At 38.7% G+C, this 27289-nt stretch overlaps 1 protein-coding gene and 1 non-coding gene across 2 annotated transcripts in view; one reads left to right on the top strand and one right to left on the bottom strand.

The window, feature by feature from the left end:
- PRMT9 (protein arginine methyltransferase 9) overlaps positions 1–26965 on the top strand; it is a 29433-nt gene extending 2468 nt beyond the window's left edge. The window contains exons 2-12 of the mRNA XM_060147139.1: positions 321–469; positions 2540–2776; positions 3500–3667; positions 5978–6080; positions 7444–7550; positions 9056–9248; positions 11323–11506; positions 14015–14732; positions 21840–21993; positions 26138–26260; positions 26552–26965. Of these exons, the coding sequence (XP_060003122.1) occupies positions 321–469; positions 2540–2776; positions 3500–3667; positions 5978–6080; positions 7444–7550; positions 9056–9248; positions 11323–11506; positions 14015–14732; positions 21840–21993; positions 26138–26260; positions 26552–26767 (2352 nt within the window). The 3' untranslated portion in view covers positions 26768–26965. The remainder of the gene's footprint in view (positions 1–320; positions 470–2539; positions 2777–3499; positions 3668–5977; positions 6081–7443; positions 7551–9055; positions 9249–11322; positions 11507–14014; positions 14733–21839; positions 21994–26137; positions 26261–26551) is intronic.
- Positions 21198–21270, bottom strand: TRNAG-UCC (transfer RNA glycine (anticodon UCC)). Its single transcript has one exon. It is a non-coding gene; the product is annotated as a tRNA-Gly (tRNA).
- Positions 26966–27289: the final 324 nt, after the last annotated feature.

Here is a 27289-nt window from a genome sequence, read left to right as displayed (position 1 = left end):
GGTGGTAAAATTTATGCATTTATGTATTTATTTAGCAACAGGGCCTATTAAAGCTAAATTAAACTTATGGTGATTTTCAGTTATAACTAAGTTTTATTTTCTGTGGAATCTTCAACCAGTGTTGAATATTCTTTCATCTTTTTTTTTTTTTTTTTTTTAATGGCCGCGCCATGCGGCTTGCGGGATCTTAGTTCTCCGACCAGGGATTGAACCATGCCCTCAGCAGTGAAAGCTCAGAGTCCTAACCACTAGACTGCCAGGGAATTCCCTCTTTCATCATTTATGTTACTGACTAATTTACTGTTTTCTCTTTTGTAAAGGAAACTTTTCAGTATACGCTCTTCAGATGGGCTGAAGAACTTGATGCACTCAGTCGAACACAAGACCTACTTGGTTGCTATGAGCAAGCCTTGGAACTGTTTCCTGATGATGAAGTGATTTGCAATAGTATGGGGGAGCATCTCTTCAGGTAGGTAGTGGTTTCAGTATTACTAGTTAAGGATTATTCTGCATCAGTCCAGATCGGATAAATTGTTGTACACTAATTCGAACATGGGAAGTTTAATATAAACAATTATTAATTATAACAGGGGATCAGAGTAATGAAGGGTTGGCTAGTAAGAAGAGAACTGAAAAGAATATAGGAATAGCAGATATAATATGTAATAATATTATATGTTATACTACGTAATAGCCAGTGCCCCTGGGGCTGAGATAGAGCATCCGTGGAAGAGTTCCTCTCACTGGGCTGAGATCCACACCTTGTTGGAGAGGACATAGCCCTCATTCACAGGATGGCAGAGAAGTCACTGTGGTCCCTTGCCAGGGAATTTGTTGTAAATCTGTCCTCTGGAGCTTCCTGGAAATTTGCTGTTTCCTTTTGTAAGAGTGCCGTTCCCTGTTTGGGTTCCAGAATGTCTTTTTTGCTTAAACCATACCCAAAATGAATAGTCCGATTCAATCTTTAAAACTGGCAGAATGCTTAGAGGTGCTTGTGAAGAAGTATGAGTGTAAAAGGGTTCTGCTAGCTTAGTTCTCTTCAGTGTGTGGACCACACACTGGTGTGATCCACAGATTACCAGTCAATGACAGAGAAGTATAAAAATTGTGAGTGAACAGTTAGAAATGTATGTAGCAGTTTGACGTTGCTGTAAATCCAAGCATGTGGTCAGGGAACTCCCTTGTTGAAGAGAGCATGGACCACTCTGCTGCTGAAATCTGGTGTGGGAGTTGCACACTAACTAATCATGTGCAGTACAAGTATGTTGGTCTACAGATACTTAGATATTTTAAAAGGAAAGGGAGTTCTTTATCATAGATAGTTTAAGAAATACTGTTCCGGATGGTTTGATAGTTTTCTCCCCCTGTCTTTTATTATTGATTTGCTCACGTCTAATTTAGTAGTAGTTTTTTGGGTGACTCACCTTTAACTTTTTTCCTTAGACACAATGCCGCTCTTTTTGCAGTCATATTTATTTGGTTTCTTTTGTATTTAATTAAAATATATAATAATAACAAGCGCGACTGGTGTAAACTGGTCTGGCAGCGAATACAACTGACTTTTTTTTTTTTTTAATTTAGACTTATTTATTTATTTACTTATTTTTTACTGAAATATAGTTGACTTACAATATTATATTACTTTCGGGTATACAACATAGTGATTCTGCATTTTTATAGAATATGCTCAACATAAAGTTAATATAAAATATTAATTAACTATATTCCCTGTGCTGTGCATTACATTGTTGTGTCTTAATTATTTTATTATTATTTTTTAATAGATCTTTATTGGAGTATAATTGCTTCACAGTACTGTGTTAGTTTCTTTGTACATCAAAGTGAATCAGCCATATGCATACAGATGTCCCCATATCCCCTCCCTCTTGCGTCTCCCTCCCACCCTCCCTATCCCACCCCTCTAGGTGGTCACAAAGCACCGAGCTGATCTCCCTGTGCTATGCTGCTGCTTCCCACTAGCGATCTGTTTTACATTCGGTAGTGTATATATGTCGATGCTACTCTCTCACTTCGTCCCAGCTTACCCTTCCCCCTCCCCGTGTCCTCAAGTCCATTCTCTACGTCTGCGTCTTTATTCCTGCCCTTCAACTGACTCTTGATGACCATTCAACTCAATTGCTGAGGGAAAAGGTATGCAGGCACAGCGAAGAGGCACCTCTTAGCCGTAGGCGTTAATATCTTTTACAGAGGGAGTGGTTTTTAGAAACCACTGGTGTTCTAGAAAGTTGTTTAAATGGAGGATGGCTAGGAGAGCCTCTACTATACCATAGTAAAGTAGTAATTCATAGTCAGTCAGTTGTTAATGTCCTGGAATGCATAAATATAAAAGCGATTCAGAAAGGAAAGAAGTGAATGAGAATCGCAGTCCTCACAGAAGGCTTCCCAAGGAGATGGCGCTTGGGCTGGGTAGGATCTGGGGTGCTGGTGAGGGGTTCTCAGGCCAGATAAGCGGCACGAACAAAGGCACTGTAATTGATAGTATATAGTTGAATATCTTGTCTGTTATGTTTTACTCTAGAATGGGCTTCAGAGATGAAGCAGCCGGGTATTTTCGTAAAGCAGTGAAGCTAAACCCGGATTTCAGTGATGCAAAGGAGAATTTTTATCGTGTTGCAAACTGGTTGGTGGAGCGCTGGCACTTTCTCATGCTTAATGACACCAGGAGGAATATGATTTATAACGCAGCGATCCAAAAGGCGGTTCGTTTGGGCTCCAGAAGCGTTTTGGACATTGGAGCAGGAACTGGAATACTAAGGTTTGTTGGAATTGTGTTTTAATTATGTATACCTATATACTAATGTAAATTAAGGATTGTACCAAATATGGAAATTTTAACAGAATTTAAAAGTAGAGTTTATTTCTCATAATCTCATTATGATTATTCATGGAACTATTATAATTATATTTTTCACTATAACTTTTACTTAATTAAGAACTCGACATAACCACCAAGAAAAATTGGGGGTCATCATTGAAATTTTAAATAATGAATTTTTTTTTTTTTTTTTGCATTACGCGGGCCTCTCACTGCTGTGGCCTCTCCCGTTGCGGAGCGCAGGCTCAGCGGCCATGGCTCACGGGCCCAGCCGCTCCGCGGCATGTGGGATCCTCCCAGACCGGGGCACGAACCCGCGTCCCCTGCATCGGCAGGCGGACTCCCAACCACTGCGCCACCAGGGAAGCCCTAAATAATGAATTTTAAGAGTACTTTTTACATTAACATTCTGGTTGAATCTAGTTGTTTAAAGTCTATTAGCATCCTGCATGCCAGTTGTGTTTTAATAAGGTGAATGTCATGATTTATTGTGTGATTTATTGCTTGACAAGAATATTAGTTCATTCCTTAAAATGCAGAATGAACAATGGTTGTGTTAAAAAATAAAAGGAAAACCTCATGTTTAAGCATTATAATTCCACTAAAATTTGAAAGATTACAGTAGATTATTTTTTCCTGATGGAACACTTTTTCCTCTTGTAGCATGTTTGCTAAAAAAGCTGGAGCGCACTTGGTGTATGCCTGTGAGTTATCCAAGACCATGTATGAACTTGCCTGTGATGTAGTGGCAGCAAACGAGATGGAAGCAGGGATCAAACTCTTACATATGAAGTCGCTTGACATAGAAATTCCAAAACACATTCCTGAAAGGTATTATAATATGAACTAATTTTAGTTTTTATAATCCAGTATTTTTTTAAAAAAAATTAAGAGATTCACATTTCTAGCTTCTAGTCCAAACAAAAATGCTAAAACCCTTATATTGTAAAGATGCAGGTATAGGATAGTTTAGCCTAAGATTGATTTCATAGTAAGATCATTTTCTTGGTAAAAAAGATTTAAAGATCTTGAGAAAAATTTGTGGCAAGGGATTTAATACATAAACTTCAGCTTTAGCAAGTTACTTTACCTTTGTTAATTTCAGTGTTCTAGTTGTCCTTCTGTGTGGTCAATAACTATTTAAAAATTGTACTTAAAAATAATGCGTGAGTAGATGAAGCTTGATGGGCTTAATCACATTTGGTGTTAATATCCCTGGCTAAAGTGAAGGATAGCCTTTGGCTTTGGAAGCGTCAGCTGTAAATGTATTTTGGCTTGGGCCCTTCAAATGCTTTGAATATTATCTCATAAGTCTTAGCTTTTTAGTATGTTATTTCACCTTGATCCATCTCACAAGGGGATGGAATTTTAGAGCTAGAGGGGATTTAAAAATCATCTGGTCCAGTAAACTATCATTTTAGATACAGAGTTTTCTCTGAGTAGCACTTGCTCTACTACCTCTTGTGGGTAGTCTATCTTTTCATCTTACTTAAATTCAGTTTACATTGAAACAGGGCTTTTTTATGCCCTGTCATCATTGAGACTATGATTTTAAAAAGTCTTCTGCCATATACGTATGATAATATTTATATTTACATAATAGTTATGCTTTTCAATGGTCTCTACATATGTTCTCATGAAAGAAGTCCTGTTAGATTGTTGAGGCAGATATTATACCATTTTATAGAAATAAACAGTGTCCTCAATTGTCTTAGTCTGCTCAGACTGCTATTAACAAAATACCAGACCAGGTAGCTTAAACTACAGACGTTTATTTTCTCACAGCTCTGGAGGCTAGAAATCCATGATCATGGGTGCTGGCAAATTTGGTTTCTGATGGGAGCTCTCTTCCTAGCTTTGCAGATGGACTTCCTGTGCGTCCTTACATGGCCTGTCCTCTGTGCATGTGAGGAGAGAGGGATCACTGCTGTCTCCTCCACTTTTATGAGGACACATGCCCTATCAGATTAGGACTTCACCTTTATGACCTCACTGAACCTTAATTACCTCGTAAGGATCCTATCTCCAAGTATAGTCACGCTGGGAGTTAGGGCTTCAGCATGAATTTTGGTGGTACACAATTCAGTCCAGAGCATGAATCAAAGTTATGTTAATTCAATCTACATTTTTGTCACAGATGGTGTTGTAGAAGGATCTATTGGCTTTGAATTAAGAGATACGGTTCAGTAATAATAATTAATAATAATTTATTTTGACCTTGAGCAAATCTAGAGACTTGAAGATCTTGGAATAGATGATTTGAGATACCTTCCATGTTCTAAATATTTGCAATCATAAATATTGAAAATTTTGTGAATATATATAATATGGGCTTAGGCACTGTAGGGGATACCAAAGTCTGTCCTCAAGGCACCTACAGTCTAGATAGGAAGATAAGGAATATTCATGAAAATATCTTTACCTTCTAATTACACAAATGAACAATACTGGCAGTAAGTAGTAAAGAGGTTCAGAGAAGGGAGAAATTTTTTTGGTGTGTCTTTGAGTGAAATTTTCTAGAAAGAAAGAATGGACAGAAGATCAGAGCTCTGTGGATTAGGCTTTTGTGAAAACTCACAGGTGTGGGTAAAGCAAGAGAAGTAACAGGAGAGGGACACTCAATGTGTAGAGGTAAACACACCAGAGGTAGAGGAAGGATTTTGAGGGGCAGGCCTCCTCACCCGCACTAAATGTTATTTACAGATCAAGGAAAATTAGAACCGAGAAAGAGTATTCATTTTGGTAAGTCGGGGAGTCACTGATGATAGAGAGTATTTTTATAGAGTGTTGGGGATAGAAGTCCAGTTACTCAGGGTTAAGGAGGGGGACTGGTAAAAAGGTAATGGGTATGAACCACTCCTTAGGATTTAGGCAATGAAAGGATAATCCGAGAGGCAGGGGGTCAAGTGAAGGTTGTGGACTCCCACTACTGTCCCCACCAGGAAGCTGCTGGTGGAGGACAGAGGAGCCTGAATCTTCCTCAAGATTCCAGGGTAGATATTAAACACAAAATGTATTAGAAAATTTTACATATGAACTGTTTCTATAATAAGCTCTTCCTTTCTGCTCTCAGCTTTGACATCTTTTATATAAATAGCATGATATTTTACTTACATATATTTTTAAAAAATCATTCTATAGAGTGTCCCTTGTTGTAACAGAAACTGTCGATGCAGGTTTATTTGGAGAAGGAATTGTGGAGAGTTTGATTCATGCATGGGAACATTTACTTTTGCAGCCAAAGGTAAGCAGCATGAAAACACTTACATCTGATTAAGAATTCATTATTCAGTAGATAATTTATTGAGCCCCTAGCATAATTGCAAATCAGTATGAGATACATCCCACTCTTGACGTGCATACTGTACTGTTGGAAAGAAATCAGTGTGAAAAAACATTTAATAACATAGTGCAGTGTATACTTGTGTGCCCAAATGGTGTATATAGGCAAAAAACACTCCAGGACAGAATTCTTAGGAATTGAGATTACGTTATGAAGGGATTGACTCTGGAATTCTTGAGTAGGGTTGAGAAAGGGAAGGACTTTCAGTCTCACAGCCTTCACTGCTTGTATTTTTTGGCAGATTATCAAAAGGGAATATAGTGATAACTGGCATGGTATGGTTTTAACGTATCAGTTGGACCCAGGCTACTGCTTGGACAGGACTGATTCTTATAATTGCCAAGTTATAGTTTGCATTGAAATCCTCTACTGTGGCCCAGTAAATTGTAGATTTGGTTTATATATATGTATTATGAATGAAAGGATTTTAACATTTAATAAGAATTTAATACTTACAGAAAATGATTTGGATTTAAAATAGCTAATGAAAGGTTGAAAGAAGAGCAGTTTGTTTTTCAAGTAGGTAATGGTGATTTTGGCCTCTCAGTTAAAGTCATACTGAATAGTCTTTTGTTGTATGCAGACTTAGAGATTTTTAGCTCCCCACCTCCCTCCCTCCCTTCCTTCCTATTTGTACTGGAAAAAAAGAAAAAAAAAATATGTATACACACACACACACACACATATAGCAATGAAAATAAAAGAAACTTTTTAAAGGAAAAACCCCTTAACCTGCTTATCTTTTTTTTATTTTAATAAACTTCTACCTTTCCCATGATGAGTACTTTATTTTTTAAAAGTTATTTATTTTAATTTATTTATGTTTGGCTGCATTGGGTCTTTATTGCTGCATGCAGGCTTTCTCTAGTGGCAGCAAGTGGGGGCTACTCTTTGTTGCAGTGCACAGGCTTCTCATCACGGTGGCTTCTCTTGTGGAGCACGGGCTCTAGGCACACGGGCTTCAGTTGTTGTGGCACATAGGCTCAGTAGTTGTGGCTCACGGGCTCTAGAGTGCAGGCTCAGTAGTTGTGGCACACAGGCTTAGTTGCTCTGTGGCATGTGGGATCTTCCTGGACCAGGGCTCAAACCCGTGTTCTCTGCGTTGGCAGGCAGATTCTTAACCACTGTGCCACCAGGGAAGTCCTGCTTATCTTAATTATTGTTTTTTTGAGTTCTTTTCTGATAAATTTTCATAGCTTGCCATCATACACACATATTTTGACATAAATATAACAGAATATAATTTTTATTGTTATATTTTTAGACCAAAGGTGAAAATGGTAATTGTGAAAAACATGGGAAAGTTATACCGGCAAGTGCTGTTATATTTGGGATGGCAGTAGAATGTGCAGAGATAAGAAGACATCATAGGTAAGTGATTATTTAAATAGTAAATATTAAAAAATAGTAATTTTAAGGCATAGACTGTACTCCAGAGGTTATTTAGTGGACATTTATTCAGATGAGAATGTGTAGTTTTCTGACCTTTAAATTCATGATGTTTATTCCAGTCTTAATTTTCTTTTTGCTTTTTTTAAACTTTCTTCGAAAATAGAACTCTAGGATTAAAATCAGCTTTCAGTTTTCTAGTGGAAAATAAATTTTGATACAACTTAGTATCCTTTTGATGTGTGATAGATTCATGAGAAAAATACTAAGTTAAGACTGATTTTAGAGAAAGTGAAGTAAAAATTTCCAATGTGAAAATAATTTTATTTCTCCCATTTTTCTCTTCTTAATAACTATTGACATTATAATGTTTTCTGGTTGGGTGGGATGAAATTTTAGGATCTTTCTACCCTTGAGATTCTGAGATTTATCACATGTGATACAGGTGAAAAATTTTTTTAGTTATAGAAGTTTCTTGGTTACATGTTTTTCTTGAACATTAATGAATTTTTTTATTTTGCTAAAATATTGATCCATAGTTTTTTGGAACTTTTTAAGGAGGCCCTCCATCTGATAAGTTGATAGTGTTAAATGTAACATAATTATATTTTAAGAAATACTGATGAGTATTTGAAGAAAATAAAAATCATCCCAAAGACTCACTAGTAGGCAACTACTGTTCATCCTTGTTGTATGAATACACCACAGTGCATTCCTCCGTTTTGCTGGTGATGGACATTTAGGTTATATCCAGTTTTGGGAGTATTGGAAATAAATAGCACAGCTATAAACATTCTTGAACATTCTTTTGTTGGTGGTATGTATGAATTTCTGTTGGCTATGTTCCTAAAAGTGCAAATGTCAGACACTCTGAGGTTCCCATATTAAGAGTGAATCTAGAATAGTCATGTTCATCTTGAGCAGGAACTACGAAAGTCTTCCAGAATGGTCTTGTTAATTTTCTATTCCTACCAATAGTGCATGAAACTATTCTTACAACACTTATTTTCCCCATTCTGGTGGTTGTGTAGTATGGCTTTAACTTCATTTCCCTGGTGACTAAATTTTCATATGCTTATTGGTCATTTGGATATGTTCTTTTGTACAGTGTCTAAGTCTTTTGCCTATTTTTGTGTTTCTTTTATTGTGGGAATTTAAAAATATATTTTGGATATTTGCCCTTTGTTGAGTAATGTATTACAAATCTCTTTTCCTACTCAGTGGCTTGCCTTTTTACTTTCTTCCTGGGTATCTTTTGATGAGCAGAGTTCTTAATTTTAAGGTACACTTATTTATCATTTGTTTTCCTTTATAGTTAGTGATTGTGTTTATAACTGTGTTTAAGAAGCCTTTGTCTATGAAGCTTTATTTTATTTTTATATTTATTTTTGCTGGATTCAGTATTAGATGGTGTTACTTGATTCTTAAAAAAACAAAAAAACAAACCTGTCTTTCTCCTTTTCCTCTCTTATTCCCCCTCTTACCAGGGTGGGTATTAAGGACATTGCTGGGATCTGTTTGCCAACCAGTGTGAAATTTCAGAGTCCAGCGTATTCTTCTGTAGATGCTGAAGAAACAATTGAACCTTATACAACCGAAAAGATGAGTCGAGTTCCTGGAGGATATTTGGCTTTGACAGAGTGCTTTGAAATTATGACAGTAGATTTCAACAATCTTCAGGTAAAAATGAAAGTTCAATTACTGTCTTTTTTAATATATATAAATTTATTTATTTATTTCGTTTTATTTTTGGCTGTGTTGGGTTTTCGTTGCTGTGCGCGGGCTTTCTCTAGTTGTGGCGAGCGGGGGTTACTCTTCCTTGCAGTGTGAGGGCTTCTCATTGTGGTGGCTTCTCTTGTTGCAGAGCACGGGCTCCAGGTGCACGGGCTTCAGTAGTTGTGGCTCGCGGGCTCTAGAGCGCAGGCTCAGTAGTTGTGGTGCAGGGACTTAACTGCTCTGCAACATGTGGGATCTTCCCGGACCAGGGCTTGAACCTGTGTCCCCTGCATTGGCAGGCGGATTCTTAACCACTGCGCCACCAGGGAAGCCCCAGTTACTGTTTTTAAGCATTAAATTTCATGCATTATTTTAAATAGTTAATACATAGGACAGTCTTATTTTATGAGTTTGAGTGGGATTCCTCTGACTATATGTAAAGAAAATGATTGAACGGTAACCAGAATTCCCTCCTGAAATTATTTACTTACTGTAAATACAGAGAAAAAGATCCCTAAGGTTTTTGGGAATGTACAGTGTGCTGGTGCTTTCATGGGTATTCTTAGCTGGCTCTTAAAACAGTGTTGCAATACAGTTATAATTATCCTGTGCTATACAGATGAAGGGACTATAGCTTACATTAATTCCCCCCAAATATGAATGTAGGGGCAGGAGTTATAACCTAGGTCTTCTGACTCTTCTCTGTGTCATCCTGCCATTTCAAATTAACAGTATTCCTTGAAATGAAACGTAATTCAGCTCTCTAGGTTGTATGTGACCAGCCATCTTGGCTTGCCAGGACTGAGGGGTTCCCCAGAGACAGTCTTGGGCAAACCAGGACAAGTTGCTGTCACCCTGGTGTGTCTGTGTGGGTGGTGGAGGGGTGCACTGCACAAAGAAGGAGCCCAAGGAAATTGAGAAAAGTTACATCGAGTCCTTTTCTGGAGCTCTTCCTGTAAGGTTAAATGTTTAAGTACATGAAGCTTTTGAGATGAAACTTGCCTGCGTACAGAAGACTTTGTGAGGGTCATTTTAGCCTCAGATCTTTGTAATTTAATGAAAGCTTTCCCCTGTTCATTGTTACTAGGTATTTTGTTTGTTTTTTGAGGTGGTGTGGAACTAAATTAACACTTTGGCATTGATTACTGTGGTTGAGCTTCACGAGCATTTCTTTTCTGATGTAACAGTCTTCCAATGGGGAACAGTACGATCATAGCTGCTGAGTACTCCAAAGCTATCCTTTTCTTATTTTAATTTTTATATGCCACACACACATGAAAACACCTTATTAAGACTTTAATTTTGAAAATAATATCTGCCTGTTTAACGTTTTCAAGTAATACAGTAGAAAAGAAGAAGAAAAAGTATATTTTTTCCTTTTTAAAATCTAGGCCCTTCTTTCTCCAGGTCACCAGTTGAAATACATCTTTTCAGACTTGCTTTTCTAATCTTACACACACACACACACACACACACACACACACACACACACACACACACACACACACTTTTTTTTTTTTTTTTGCGGTACGCGGGCCTCTCACTGTTGTGGCCTCTCCCATTGCGGAGCACAGGCTCTGGACGTGCAGGCTCAGCGGCCATGGCTCACGGGCCCAGCCGCTCCGCGGCATGTGGGATCCTCCCGGACCGGGGCACGAACCCGTGTCCCCTGCATCGGCAGGCGGACTCTCAACCACTGTGCCACCAGGGAAGCCCCAAACACTTTTTTAAAACAAAATAATTTCTATTGCTTTGCCACTCGCTACCTTCATTCAACACTATGTCATGGACTTCTTTCTACATCAGTAATATGTGTCTGCCTCATTGTCTGTAATAACTGTATGGTGCTCACTACCATATACCATATATCAGAGCTTCCCATCCAGCATGCCTTAAATGATTGTAGGTGTGCCAAGATACCCATCCCCTAAGGGTGCTGGGCAGGACTGAGAACTTACAGAAACGGGAATTGATATGATATTGGGGCAAGTATGTAATGAATGTCTAAAATCCTCTTATTCCTTTAACATTTTTTCAGGAATTAAAAAGTCTTGCAACTAAAAAACCTGATAAAATTGGTATCCCTGTTATTAAAGAAGGCATACTCGATGCTATTGTGGTTTGGTTTGTACTCCAGCTTGATGATGAACACAGTTTATCCACAAGTCCTAGTGAGGAAACATGCTGGGAACAGGCTGTCTACCCTGTACATGACCTTGCAGGTATATCTTGTCTAATTTTTGTTGTTGTTGTTTTTTAAAACTTTTTGTTTTAACCCTCTAAGCATTTGAGTCAGTGTCAGAAAATTCACTATGAATATGAAGTTTCTAGTCAAGGGAGATTGGTTAAATCTTTCAGAATTTTCTTTTTCTTTTTTAAAAATAGTTTTAAATAATTAATATATGTGGTTAAGAAGAGAGACTAAAATTGACATGTACACACTGCTATATTTAAAATAGATAACCAACAAGGACCTACTGTATAGCACAGGGAACTCTGCTCAATACTCTGTAATAGCCTAAATGGGAAAAGAATTTGAAAAAGTAAACCTGAAACTAACACAGCTTTGTTAATCAACTATATTCCAATATTAAAAAAAAAAGACTAAAACACAACTCTGCTGCATACCACTCAAAAATATCTATCATTAAATCATTTCTTCAGCTCTGATTACTCTAGTTATCAGTAAATAAGGGAAATGCTAGTCCATTTTTTATGGAACACAGTGGAAAAATACTGCTTTTAGTGCAGGAGTTCTTATCACTTACAGAATCTGATAGCATCTGTGGAGCCCCAGGTCCTAGAAATATGCACACTCATAGAAGTACAGAATTTTGCAGTTTAGAGTTCATGAATCCATGGACTTACTTAGGGATGTCCTATATTAAAGATATTTTTTGTATAGAAATTTTTTACTAGCAATTTTATGGGCAATTTTACTAGCAATTTTAGCAGTTGTATTACATAGAAAAATTCTACCTTTTTAAAACTGGAAGGTAATAAATATTTACTTCTATGTAGTCTCTATTTACTTCTATGTAGTCTCTTAATCAAGGATCTAATTTGGCAAGGTCATTAAGTCATGGAATCAATATAGTATTGTGGCCAGTATGGGTTTTGGAGTCAGTCAGGTAGATTTTTTTTTTTTTTTAAACATCTTTATTGGGGTATAATTGCTTTACAATGGTGTGTTAGTTTCTGCTTTATAACAAAGTGAATCAGTTATACATAGACATATGTTCCCATATCTCTTCCCTCTTGCGTCTCCCTCCCTCCCACCCTCCCTATCCCACCCCTCCAGGCGGTCACAAAGCACCCAGCCGGTATCCCTGTGCTATGCGGCTGCTTCCCACTAGCTATCTACCTTACATTTGGTAGTGTATATATGTCCATGACTCTCTCTCGCCCTGTCACAGCTCACCCTTCCCCCCCCCATATCCTCAAATCCGTTCTCCAGGAGGTCTGTGTCTTTATTCCTGTCTTACCCCTAGGTTTTTCATGACATTTTTTTTTTCTTAAATTCCATATATATGTGTTAGCATACGGTATTTGTCTTTTTCTTTCAGTCAGGTAGATTTGAAATTGGGTCTTGGCTACTTACTGACTTCCTGGCAGGCCTTGCTGGTTATTTCTTAGAGCTTTTGTTATGTGATGTATAAAAATGGGAATGATGCTGGGAATTCTTTGTTGGTCCAGTGGTTAGGACTCTGCGCTTTCACTGCCTAGGGCCTGGCTTCAGTCCCTGGTTGGGGAACTAAGATCTTGCAAGCTGTGCGGCGTGGCCAAAAAAAAAAAAAAAAGAGAAGATGCTGCCTATGTTGCAGGATTGTTGTAGGAATTATTAGACATACTAGGTATAAAATGCCTACCATAGTGACTGGCACTCAATAAAGAGCACTTACTTTAAAATTTTGTTTATTCTAACTCTCTTTCAGTAACTTAGATGGTATTTTTTTAAAAAGTCCTTCTTTGGGAAAGGATATTTTAAATGTGTAAACACAAGAATAGCAACTTGCATTTCCAACTGGCTCTATGGCTAATGAGAAGGAATTGCAATTATACATTTACACTTTAAAGTTTTACCACGTGTGAAAGCTCATGGATAAGAGCATGATACAGTCTTTATTGTAGGACTTAGTCCTTCCTTATATTTTCAAATTCCTGAACATGCAAGAATATCTAAGTACTTACAGTTAAGAGATATTACTGACAAGGTGCTACTGAATGCTGCCTTGTTCTTTGGGAAATTTCTCTTAGAGAAAAGAATGTCCCTTTAAGCTAAAGTGAGGTTTGGTGCTGATCCCTGAGTTTCATCTATCTTTGTTATTGTTGGCTTCATTACCAAAGATTGAGAGTCCCCTGAAGTCCTTCCCCCACCCTCCAATCTGGGGACATTGATGGTACCTAGTGATTACAGTAAAAGCACTATAATACTGATAGTTAAGGTCCAATAATGATCTCTTGAATCTATTATGCTGTAAGTCAATTGGATCTTCTAACCTCAGTTTTTCCCTATGTAAAGCTGGAGGGATTTTCCTAGTTTTGTTTTTTTGGGTTTTTTTTGAAATGAATAGATTAATTCACTTAATTCTTTTAAATCAATAGATGCAATCCTTCCTGTCATGGTTTAAAAAATGACAGGAGGACAGAGGTGTTTGTGTGATCCTCAGACTTATAAACACTCGTATTCATCAACTACAACTTTTTTCCTTTCTTCCTGTTTTATGAAGACTACTGGATAAAGCCTGGGGACCAGGTGATGATGGAAGTGTCTTGTCAAGATTGTTACCTAAGAATCCAGAGTATCAGTGTCTTCAATTCGGAGCATGAAATGGATGTTGGGAAAAGTTTTACCAAGAATAAAGACTTGCTGCCTTTAGGAAATGAGGCTGAGCTCTGTAGTGCCCTGGCCAATCTTCAGACCAGTAAACCAGATGCTGTGGAGCAGACTTGTGTTTTGGAATCCACAGAAATTGCTTTGCTTAATAACATCCCATACCATGAAGGCTTTAAAATGGCAATGAAGAAAGTGTTGTCTTCACTAACTCTGGAGAAACGGGGTCAGGCCATGGATACCCAGTGTCAGAGTAACGAGATGAGCTGTGAAAGTGGACAGAATAATTCTGCACAGAGCATCCCTGAACCTTTGTATGTGTTAGATGTGTCTGAGGGCTTCTCTATTCTGCCTATAATTGCTGGCACACTCGGGCAGGTTAAACCTTACAGTTCTGTGGAGAAAGACCAGCATCGTATGACTCTGGACCTCATATCTGAAGCCAATCACTTTCCTAAAGAAACACTTGAGTTTTGGTTGAGACATGTGGAAGATGAATCCGCTGTGTTGCAAAGGCCAAAATCAGACAAGTTGTGGAGTATAATTATACTGGATGTCATTGAGCCATCTGGGCTCCTTCAGCAGGAAATAATGGAAAAAGCGGCAATATCCAGGTAAAACACAAAATACAACCTTTGGCTTAGACTTCACGTAAGTTCTTTTAGTTCTTTAATAGTGTCACTGCACAAATGAGTCGTGATCATCGAGTGTTCCTCAAGCATTGCTTTTCAGGGCCTGTGACTTCTTGTCTTTCTGTGCATGTCATTACTGAATTTTTTTTTTTCTTTAAAGGATCCTCTGCCCTGCAGGTGTGAAGAGAGCCTGCGTTGGGATTGGACTGCCTATGTATAATATAGGGAATTAATTAGAGCTCTGTAAGAACAGATAAGACATTCAAGGATAAATAAGGAAAAATCAAATTTCATCTTTATAAGAAAAACTGATGAGAAACATATAGTATGCATCTGATGGTGTATAGGGAGAGCAGAGTGCTGCTTGGGAACAAGTCCTAGTCCTTTTAGGTCCTAAAATCTCTATAGTACAGTTCTGTCCCTAAGGAATTTGCCCTTCAGTTTAGGTTACTGGCGACAAACTTGACCCTAGTATTTAAAATTGAAAGCAAATCTGGCTAAGCTTCCAGGTTCTTCAGTTGTGCTGCTCATATCTGAAAAGATGGCAATATTGAATATTTGGGGGCCCAAGTTTAAGTAGAATGAATTTATAGGTTTTAAATTGTGTGGTATATGAACAGGGCTGGTTTTGTAGTACAGGAGCAGTGGTGGAAATGCAGACCAAACTGCAATAGCAAAAGGCAAATTGTTCAGGAAAAAAAATTTGCTTATATAGTTAATTATATTTTAGGTTTTATATGCATTTTCTTTTGTTAACCACACTTATCTTTTCTTATGAGGTAACTAGTAAAAATCACTGCCATTTTCTAGTCTTTAAAACAATCTTGTACATATCACAAATTATGGGGATATAGAGGTCTGACATATATAAATAGAAACATACACTCTTAAAATTTTAAACAGATGTACTTTAGGTAGAGTATAGAACAAGGAGCTGGAAGGGTGTGTTTGAATCTAGTCTCAGATTTGTCTGTGAATTCCTGAAGTAGTAAACATTTTTTTAAGTCATTTAATATCTCTCGTCCTCAGTTTCCCTCATCTATAAAATGAGGGATACTGGATTAGATGCCTTTGAAGGCATTTCAGCCCTACGAATTTCTGACACAGATGAGGTTTGACTTATTTGGTAGAATCACCTTGGAAAGGTGTACAATTTACCTAATGGTTTATTTATTTTTAGTTTTGATTTAATTCTTTTTCTAATTTTTTTTATTGTGGTAAAATGCACATAAAATTTTTCGTCTTAACCGACTTGAAGTGGATAGTTCAGTGGTATTAAATATTTTTGTAGTGTGGGGCAGTCGTTTCCCCAGCCATCCTCGGAACTCTTTTCATCTTGTAAAACTGAAACTTTATACCCATTAAACAATAACTCTTCATCCCACCCCCACCCCCCCACCCCACCCCAGGCCCGGGCAACCACCATTCTACTCTCTGCTTCTATGAGTTTGACTCCTGTACCTCATATGACTGGAATCATGCAGTATTTGTTGGTTTTGTGTGTGTGTGTATGTGTGTGAGACTCTTACTTCACTTAGCGTAATGTCCTTCAGGTTCATTCATGTTGTAGTATATGTCTGAATTTCCTTTTTTCAGGTGGAATAATCTTCCATTGTATGTATATGTCACATTTTGCTTATCCATCCATTGATGGACTGATTGGTTATGTTAGTGGGAAACAACTTATGTAAAGCTGCCTATAGTTCCCCTTCAGTGTTTCTCAGCAGAGGGAGGGGTCCTGTTGGCAGTTTGGGTGGGACGGTCTTTTAGGGGGTGGGGTGGGGTCAGTTCTTAGGTAGGACTATCCTCTATGTGTTGCAGGATGTTTGGCACCTCTGGGAGCTAAATGCTAGTAGCACCCGCGATCACTGTTTCAGCCAGTGTTCTCCCGGTCCCGCAGAACAGCTCCTGAGCAACAGTGGAGAGCCAGTGCTCTGCCCTTCAGCCGAAGCTCCTGCACAGGCCCCTTACCAGGTGTTCCTGGAGGCGTCAGCTTCCCTTGCTTCTGGGGCCAGAGGTGTGCAGCGACTCCCACCCAAGACTTTTATTATTATCTTTAGCCGCTGACAGTGGGGAGGCCTCATGACTGGTCAAAGAGGATGCACTTAGGGGTTGGGAGGATAGATTGTATTTAGGATAAGGATAAAGGGCATCTGTCTCACTGGATACCAACCCTCCCAAAAAAAGGCAAGGAAAAAAAATAAGCCACTACACAAACTGAAGTATTCCGTTACCTTTGCTAACATTGTTTTAAAATGTTCGTTATTAACTTTTATTCAGTCATACTAGATTAAAATACAGGAGAAAGTTTAAAAGCCTGGTGAGCTTTTTTTTATTTAAACCCATTTTAAAACACTTCGTGTTGGATCACAAGGAAACAGCGAAGAGTTTCTTCAGAATTTTTGCCATTTATGGTTAGAGTTTTGAGTTGGAACATATATATATATATATATATATTTTTATTTCTGAAGGCACAGATGGTTCAGAGATATTACTTGGCTTTGCAGAGGATTCCGTTGAGGAGTCTGGCAGCTGCAGTGGTGTAAGTGACAACAAACCACTCAGTGTCAGTAAAGCTAAGTGGAGTTGCAAGACGATTACTGTTTTATGACTAAGAAGCATTCTTGTCAGTAACGGTAACATTGAGTTAAGAAGGATTTGAGTTAAGATCTTAGATTAAAATAGTGTGAACACAGCCTTTTAAAATAATTTGCATACTTGCTTTTGTGTAGTATTTATCTCTGCATGGTTGTTAGTACTTGATTCACCTTTTCTGACTCTACAGGGTTCAGCAGATGTTTTTTGTTTGTTTGTTTGTTTGTTTGCGGTACGCGGGCCTCTCACTGCTGAGGCCTCTCCCGTTGCGGAGCACAGGCTCTGGACGCGCAAGCTCAGCGGCCATGGCTCACGGGCCCAGCCGCTCCGCGGCACATGGCATCTTCCCGGACCGGGACACGAACCCGTGTCCCCTGCATCGGCAGGCGGACTCTCAACCACTGCGCCACCAGGGAAGCCCCAGCAGATGTATTTTTGACATCTTGTTTAGCCTGATTTCTGGTTACCCCCTAAATGACCTAATGGTATTGCCCTCCCTCCCTCCCTTTATGGCTAGAAGTTTGGCTTTTATTAACCTATGTGCTTTTCGTTTGCTGAGTTAAGAGAACGCTACCTTTTTGTGGCTATTTGGGGGTGGAGGGAATTAGTCAAGCAACGCAAAGCTCTGTGGCTGGTCTCTCATTTGAGACTTCGTGATGTTAAGAAAAATTAGATGTTTTTATTTAAATGGATCACAATTAGCAGATAACTTCAGTTGTTTAGAAAATTTAATAACATGGGTTGTCAGGATTAAACTTCATCCATTTGAAGAAAATGGGTAAGTTTCTCCACTTATTTAGGAAGATGTTAAAATTTTTCTGTTTTGGTAAAGGTATAGATTGGAAGTTTGATAACAGCTGTGTGGTTTTTGTTGCGGTATGTAATTTTACTAATTGTGGAGATTCAGTTTCTACCAGACTTCACCTAAAATGCTAAAAAGTTGGTAGGAAAGGAATAACAAAAATGAATAAAGCATTGGAGTCAGAGTGGAGTCCACTTTTGGGCTAACCTATATATATATATATATATATATATATATATATAAGGACTTACTACAACTTAAATGATCATGTACTTATATTTAGTGAGGAGAGATTATCCTGCTTTCGGATCATGACTTGTCTAAGTCAGACTGAGGCCATTACACTCAAGGAGTCGTCTCTAACTTTCTTTGCTGATTCTGTGCTCATGAAATGACCTGGTTATGATTTGGCTCCCTATTACCTAGTCTTTAGGAAGAGCAGCCTGTGTGTACTTATTGTAAACGTTTCTGTCAGCTTTTTATTTTGAAAGATTGCAAACTTAAAGAAAAAATGCAAGAAAAGTAAAAGTGAACAGTGAACAGTGAACAGTGAACAGTTGGCTTCATGACCTCCCCCCTTACTTTAACATTTAGCGTGTATCTCCTGAGAACAAAGGCTTTCCTCTGCATATCACAATACTATCACACTCAGGAAACTTAACATTGATAAAATACTATTATTTAGTAGGTAGTCTGTATGAAAATTTTCTCAGCTATCCCAGTAATATTCTTTATTGCTTTTTTTTTCTCCCCAGTCTAGGTTCTAATCAAGGGACATGTATTACATTTCGTTACCATGTCCTGTTGTTATAATTCAGTGGTTGTTCTGGTTTTAGACATTTTTAAATGGTTGAGATAATCAGTTTACTAAAAGCAGAATGAAGAATTTGAAACTAACTTAAGAGCAGAAGGGCCAAAGTGGTTTTGAGGAATGGGGTGTTTTTATAGTTTGTCAAGATTTCAGTGATCTATTCAGGGAAACCGCATGGCGTACAATTTTAGAAACTTGCAGGAACTATTTTTTTAGATACGCATTGGTCAAACATTTAGTCCTGTAATTTTATAAATAGATCCTTACTGACTAGAAGTATTTAAGACTGAAAGCTTACTATGAAAGATACATACAATAGATAATACAAAGTCCAGCTGTCTGTAGTAGCCTATCCTAGAAGTTCAAGTGGAAACCGACTTGGAATGTTCAGTAAAAATGAGGGATTTAACGTTTGATTGTAAATGTGGCGAACGATGAAAGTGCCTTACAGTATCCTCCACGTCCGTTTCCTTTGATGGCAGTAGGTGACCCACCCACCGCGCTCGTGCCTCCCACACAGCTCAGGTGTGTGGAAACAGCCCTGTGTGTGTGGGCGTGGGAGCTGCCTTGGCTTAAGAGCCTTACATCTCACATAGGAACTTCTCCCCGGGGCATAGCTTCCAAGTCCCAGCAATAGGAACACGTGGTTACAAGTCATCCCACACTCAGGGAAGCCCAGAGGTGGTGTGGCTTCCCATCAGGCATTTATAGTTTCTCAATCCAGATGCATCTACCTATTAAGAGACATTTAAAAATTTTTTAAATCATAAGCAGTGTTGCTGATAACACAGCTGACATTCCACCTTTTGGGGATTTCCAGGGAAACAGAAGGTGAATCCAGGATCAACTGTAGGAGGAGAAAGGGTTTTGTTAGCCCTTTATTCATACTTTTAATAGAGTGTTTGGATTTTTAATCACCTTTTTTTTTACCCTTTCAGAGTGTTTAACTTTTTATTTTGAAAAAATTTCAAGCTTACAGAGAAGTTAGAGAATAGTACAAAGAACCAAACATGTACCTTACACCCAGATTCACAAATTGCTGCTGTTTTGCCACATGTGCTTTAGTATTCTCTCTGAACACTTTAGAGTAAGTTCCAGATATCGTATTCTTTTACCCCTAAACACCTTGGTGTGTATTTTGTAAGAAAAAGGACACTCATTTATATATGCATCACACACTTAACAAAATTAGGACATCTACATGGACACAGTACTGATATCTAAGGGAAAAATCTTACTCAGATTTCACCATTTGTTGGAGTAATATCCTTTATAGCCTTTTTGTTCCTGGTCCAGAATTCAATCTAGGATCGCACATTGCATTTAGTTTCTTTAGTCTCCTTTATTCTGGAACAGTTCCTCAGTCTTTTTTTTTTTTTTTTAATTTTATTTTTTTATACAGCAGGTTCTTATTAGTTATCTATTTTACACATATTAGTGTTTATACGTCAATCCCAATCTCCCAATTCATCCCCCCCACCCACTTTCCCCCCTTGGTGTCCATATGTTTGTTCTCTACATCTGTGTCTCTGTTTTTCCCTTGCAAACCGGTTCATCTGTACCATTTTTCTAGATTCCACATATATGCATTAATATACGGTATTTGTTTTTCTCATTCTGACTTGCTTCACTCTGTATGACAGCCTCTAGGTCCACCCATGTCTCTACAAATGACCCAATTTCGTTCCTTTTTATAGCTGAATAATATTCCATTGTACGTATGCACCACATCTTCTTTATCCATTCGTTTCGTTTGTCGATGGGCATTTAGGTTGTTTCCATGACCTGGCTGTTGTAAATAGTGCTGCAGTGAACATTGGGGTGCATGTGTCTTTTTGAATTAATGGTTTTCTCTGGGTATATGCCCAGAGTTCCTTAGTCTTTCATGAGATTTGCAGTTTTGAAAAGTGCAGGCCTTTTATTTTGTGGAATGCTTCTCATGTTTCTTACTAGAGTCAGATTACCCATTTTACAGAGGAATACCACAGAAGTTTTGTCACAAAGGCAAATGGTGTTGCTTTATCCCATATTGTTGTTGTGAATTTAGATCAGTTAGTTTAAGTTGTATCCATTAGGTTTTTCCACCCTAAGTTGCTATTTTCCCTTTGTAATAAGTAAGTCATTTATGGGGGTGATACTTTGAGACTATGTAAATATCCTTTTCCTAATCAAACTTTCACCCACTAGTTTTTTGGTTTTTTTTTTTTTTGGCTGCACTGCGTGGCATGCGGGATCTTAATTCCCCAATCAGGGATCGAACCTGTGCCCTCTGCAGTGGAAGTGCAGAGTCCTAACCACTGGACCACCGGGGAATTCCCTCACCCACTAGTATTTTTTTTAATTTATTCATTTATTAAATTTATTCATTTAATTCATTTCATTTATTTATTTATTTGGTTGCACTGGGTCTCGGTTTTAGCAGGCGGGCTCCTTAGTTGCAGCTCGCCAGCTCCTTAGTTGTAGCACGTGGGCTCATTAGTTGTGGCAGGCAGGCTCCTTAGTTGTGGCTCCGAGTCTCCTTAGTTGTGGCATGCGAACTCTTAGTTGTGGCACGCATGTGGGATCTAGTTCCCTGATCAGGGATCGAACCCTGGCCCCCTGCATTGGGAGCGTGGAGTCCTGTCCACTGTGCCATCAGTGCCCTTACCCACTAATTTTAATAGCCATTGATGATTCTTCCTTAATGTAAAAACTTGTATCCATCCAGCTGACCCGTTACTTTTCAAGCGGTCTGCCATTCTGAGCTACCAGCCAGCTACCAGTCTAAAGTGTGTTAGATTATATACAATCTGTAGCTCCCCAATTAGTCATGATTTAGTTATTGATACTTACAGAACGTGGAGAATCAGGATGCTTTTTAAAGCACTTTTCCTTCCTTCAGGTGTTTGCTACAGTCTGGAGGTAAGATCTTTCCCCAGTACATGCTGATGTTTGGGTTGCTCGTGGAATCGCAGACACTGGTGGAGGAGAACGCTGTGCAGGGAACAGAACGAACTCTTGGATTTAATATCGCACCTTTCATTAACCAGTTTCGGGTAAGTGTTTTGAAGAGAAGTTCAACCACTTGGCTGTCGCCCACAGTCTGCCTTATCTCTCTCTGTAGTTTTATAGTCACTATGTTTAGCTGGATTGGGATGGTAATCAGTTTTCTGTAGCAAAGGAACTTACTACTGGTAAAAATCAACCTAGGGGTTAGTATAGCTGAGGAATTCTGTTGTTCCTACTGACAAAAGTCTATAGATTTTGCTCGGAACCACTGTTGTAAATGGAAAATAGGGTACTGGGTTTAGTCTTATGAAAAAGTGTGCTCCTTGTCCATAAAAGCAGCCGCCAGAAGGAGACATCTGTTCTAAACATGAACCCTTAATCACAGTGAGACTTCCGGCTGGCAGGTGACAGGTGTGAGCAGTTAACGTCTGGGCAGTCAGGCTGCAGGGAGCCGGAATGGAGGAGCCTAGGAAAGGGGTTAGTTGCTCTTTGGGAAACAAGGATTTGGTGCTGGCAGAGCTACTAGCAGCAAAATAAAATTTGTGAGTTATAACTGTGGGAGTGGATGTAATGTCTAGGGAAGAGGTGTGGGGTTGGAAATAGGTGGGATCTGCTGTGTAAGCCAAAGCGACATTTTGGGAAGTGGGATGTTGAGTACCGAATTAAAGGAGTGATATCTAAACCTTTTATCAAAAGGCTATAGATGGTAAGCTCTTGAATATGCATTGTTAGATCTTCCATGAACAATACTTGCTAAACAAATATAAATTTGTTGAGTAAATGATTTTTTCAGAGCAGACTAAGGTTTTAGTTTATTTACTTAGTTTTTCTGGAGAGTTTAATAAACAAAATACACTTAGCAGAAGACAGAGAAGTTTAAATTATTTCTTTGTGTGGTCCCAAAACACTACCATCTCCTATCTTTCTAGCTTATTCTCTCCCGATCCTGACATCAGCAATTCTTCGATTCCATCAGAATCTATGATATTTTAATCCTGCCATCTTTTCACCCTGCCTCCCATCTCATATCCTCCTTTCCTTCACAGCTTATGTTTCATGGTTGATATATTTTTCACATATCATGGAGCTAACATTCAAATTGACTATAAAGAGACAAGAGATGGACAGTAAACAAAGGAGTAGAAAGATTAGTATGATAGATGGTGAGAAGTGAGAAGGCTAGAGGAGAATGGGAGTTGGAGGGATGGGATATTCTATTTAGGTAATGCCTGAGGAAAGGACTCAAGGATAAGTGATATTTAAGCAGAGACCAGAGAGAAATAAGGAAGCAAACCATATACAAGTCAAAGGATCAACGAGTGCAAAGACCTGAGGCAAGAGCATGATTGGAGTATTCCGAAACAGCAGGAAACCATGAGGGAGAGTCGGATGAAGGATGCAGTGAGAAAAGTATTAGGAGCCAGATCCTGTAGAGCCTCCTGTAGAGGTCGTGGTGAAGGTTTTGGCTTTTACTCTGAAAGGGGTGGAAAACAACTGGAGGGCATCACCAGAGGAGTGATAAGGTGTGACTTGTTTTGAAAGGCTTGCTATGGCTGCTGTATTGGGAGTAGACCACCATGGAGAGCCGGCAGAGGCATAAGGTTACTGCAGTAATCCAGGAGAGAGGTGGTAGTGACTTAGAGTGGTAGCAATGGATGTGGTGCAAAGGGGTCAGATGGTTGATGTATTTTGAAGGTAGGTTTTGTGATAGATGGGACATGGGGTATGAGAAAGCGCCTGGAAGGATAGTTGCCATTTACTGATATGGGGAAAATAACAGGGGGATCAGGTTGTGCTTAACGTTTTTATGGGGTCATTAAGCAGTTGGATAAGAATTCAGAGAAATAGCTAGCCTGGAGATGTAAATTGGGCAGTCAGATTTGGTAGATGATATTTAAAGCCAGAATAATGGGATGCAATCACCTTGGGGATGTGTAGAAAGAGAAGAGGGCTGAGAACTAAATTCTAGAGAACTCACAAAGTTATGAGCTCTACATTGGAAATCTAAGAAGGAATTAGCAAAGATGACAGGAGTGGCCAGTAGGCTAGGTTAAGAAACAAGTGAGGACAGATTATGAGGGATGGGTACAGCTGTGTGGGGATTAGAGTGCAGGTGATGAGAGGTGACACAGGAATCTAGGGCTGTTCTTCTGGTGACTGATACAAATAGGGATACAGGGCAAGAGTCCTGGAAATGGCATGGCATTGCTGTTTTTATGTGGAGGAAAGGTTGGATGCCTTCAAGGATGCCCAGGGAGAGGTTGATATATGTGTCCTTTCTCACCATGAACAGTTGCTCTCTAATATTTAAAGGAAAGAGAACACTTTTTAAACAGTTTCCTTTCTATTTCAAATGAGAAGGCTAAAAGTTATTAGTAGGAAGTGTCCATTGCTACTAAAATTGATGGAACAGTTTATAGCAGTGGTTCTCAACCTTGACTGTACTCAGAACTACCGATATCTGGATCCCAACCCCAGATGGATCTGAGGTGTGGCCTGAGCAGTTGGGCTTTTTAAAAGCTCCTCAGGTGATTTTAATTTGCAGTCAAAGTTGAGAACCACTGCCTTCTAGATAAATAACCTATTTTCAAAATGAAATTCACTATTAGCTGTTTGGCTGAATTTGGCATATTTGCTCAAACAGTTCAATAATTAATGTTGTACAGTAAGTCCGCTACGTATGAACCTTCAAGTTGCGCACTTTCAAAGATGCGAACGTGCGTTCGCATGTCCAATCACTTAAGTTAGTTCATGTGTCTGGCGTACGTTGTCATGTGCGTGCATCCTCTACAAGTGGTTGTGCTTTTGTGTACTTTACAATACTGTATAGAGTACAGTGGTACAGTATCTTTATTTCAAGCCCAGATGTCTGGAAGCAAGCGTAAAAGCAGCAGTGATGTAGCTGGTACTGTTAAGAAGGCACCAAGCGATAACGATGGAAACAAAAGAGAAAACAGTTGAAAGTGGAGTGAGGCGAAAAGATGGTAGACATCACTCATTCTTATAACGTGAATCGTTCAACCATCAGCATGATTCTAAAGAACAAGGACAAGATCATGGAACATGTGAGGTCTGCTGTGCCGATGATGTCAATAATATCGAAGAAGCAGCGTGGAAAAGTGATGGAGGAGATGGAGAAACTTCTCAGCGTGTGGAGGCAGGATCGGCATCCGTGTCGAGTCCCGCTCAGCTTAATGCTGATGCAAGAGAAAATTAGAAGCCTTTATGAAGACTTGAAGAGGAAACATGGCGAAGAATCAGAGGGCACATCTTTTAATGCCAGCCATGGCTGGTTTCATCGGTTCAAGGCTAGAGCCAACCTTCACAGTGTAAAAGCGGCAAGGCAGTGAGTACAGATACGGTAGCTGCCCGGGAATTTCCTGAATTCTCTTTGACCCAGAGAAAGGACAAAGAGAGACAAGAGGAAGAAGAGACTGAAGAACAGAAGAGATTCACAGTGCAGGAAGTGGCAAGGGGATCTTCTTTATTTGGGGGGGCACTGTTAGTTTTTGAGGCAGAGGACTCGAATGTAGAACGGTACCACGAAGGTTGCAGCAGCCATTCAGAATGCAATCCAGCGCTACTGTTTCATCTGTGATGAGAAAAAAGGAGCTACTACCCAGACATTACTGGATCATTTTTTCAAGGTACTGTACTATAATATTAAAAATGTTCTCTTTATTTTTTGTGCTTGTTTTTTATGCATTATCTGTGTGACAAGTATTATAAACCTATTATAGTACAGTGCTATATAGCTGATTGTGTTAGTGGGGTACCTAGGCTAACTTGGTTGGACTTACAAATGTGCTTTTGGAACGGAACTTGATCGTACGTAGGGGGCTTACTGTACTATCTGCTTATTAGTTCATCTTTCACACATAAGCACATCCTTGGCTTAAACTTTTTGGAGCTGCCTGGTTAAGTAAAAATTTGCTTTCATCCAAGTGAAGAATCTATAGATAATTGAAATCACAGAAAATTATTTAACCAGCCTCAAACCTTGGTTTGTTCATTCTTCCTGTAAAACGGAATCATGGAAGTCCTTATGCCTTAAGGTTGATGTGGGAATTAAATGAGGTAATAGATGTCAAAAGCACTATATCATACTGAGCGAAGTACAAAGCAGGAAACTTAACGAGACTTGGTCAAAAAAAGAATTGAGTAAAAGTGAAAATTTTATACTTTCTTTAGGTACCTATACGTGTATTTTTGGACCTATCCTCGCTGCCCTGTATACCTTTAAGCAAACCAGTGGAACTCTTAAGACTAGACTTAATGACGCCATATTTGAACACCTCTAACAGAGAAGTAAAGGTAATATAAAATGATTACTCTTGTCATATTCAGAATTATCTTAAACTATATACTACTTTACATACATAAAATAGTTTTAGCCACTTCCTTTGAAGACTTAAATTTTCTGAACAATATCCAAACATGGGCTTGGGTAAATATTAGTGAATAAAACAGGTTGGTATTAATTTGAATTGGGTGATTAAATATATTCCTTTATAAAATTTGGATCTAAAGCTACAAAGACAAAGACTTATCCAAGTCTGCTCTGTTTACTCTGATGAAATTTTCATGATTTCTTAATTTTCCTAGGTATGCATATGTAAATCTGGACAAGTGACTGCCATTCCCTTTTGGTATCATATGTACCTTGACGATGAGATTAGGTTGGATACTTCCAGTGAATCCTCCCACTGGAAACAAGCTGCAGTTGTTTTAGATAATCCCATCCAAGTGGAAATGGGAGACGAACTTGTACTCAACGTCCAGCACCACAAAAGCAACGTCAGCATCACAGTAAAGCAATGAAGAGCAGTTTTCTAATGAAAAAAGGTGGAAGTAGAGCAGCAAGTACACAGTTCTAGTCTGAATTAGTAGTGGGATTGTAATCATAAAATGGAGGTACAAAGATTTAAGTCCTTGCAATGGTCAAATATTTTTTAAAAACTGACATTAATAAAGTGTATTTAAAAGATCCTAAATTAAAGAGTAGCATGATTACAAAAATATTGCTGCAGACTTCCTTACTGGAAAAGGCTGTCATTAATTTTTCAAATTAGGAAACTTTTTATTGCTTGGTTTTACTTACTATAGATTAAATTTTGCCAAACCTGTTAGTTTGTACTCTAGAGCTATAAATATAAGGAATTTTGAGGCTCATTTTCAGTTTTTTCACATCTTGGCTATTTTTCTCAAATCCAAACTTATAGTGGGGATACCTCAAAAAGTTGGCTTCCACTTTAGATTGAGGGTTTATGGTTATCTGTAAATTCCAAGCTTGCTCAGTTTTTGTGTTTTGGGTATGCAAACCTGAGTAAGAATTTAAGCTCT

The sequence above is a fragment of the Lagenorhynchus albirostris genome, chromosome 4 (genome assembly GCF_949774975.1).
Source record: "Lagenorhynchus albirostris chromosome 4, mLagAlb1.1, whole genome shotgun sequence".
Lineage (NCBI taxonomy): Eukaryota > Metazoa > Chordata > Mammalia > Artiodactyla > Delphinidae > Lagenorhynchus > Lagenorhynchus albirostris.
Note: the sequence above shows the minus strand (reverse complement) of the source record. Positions and strands in the feature narration are given on the sequence as shown.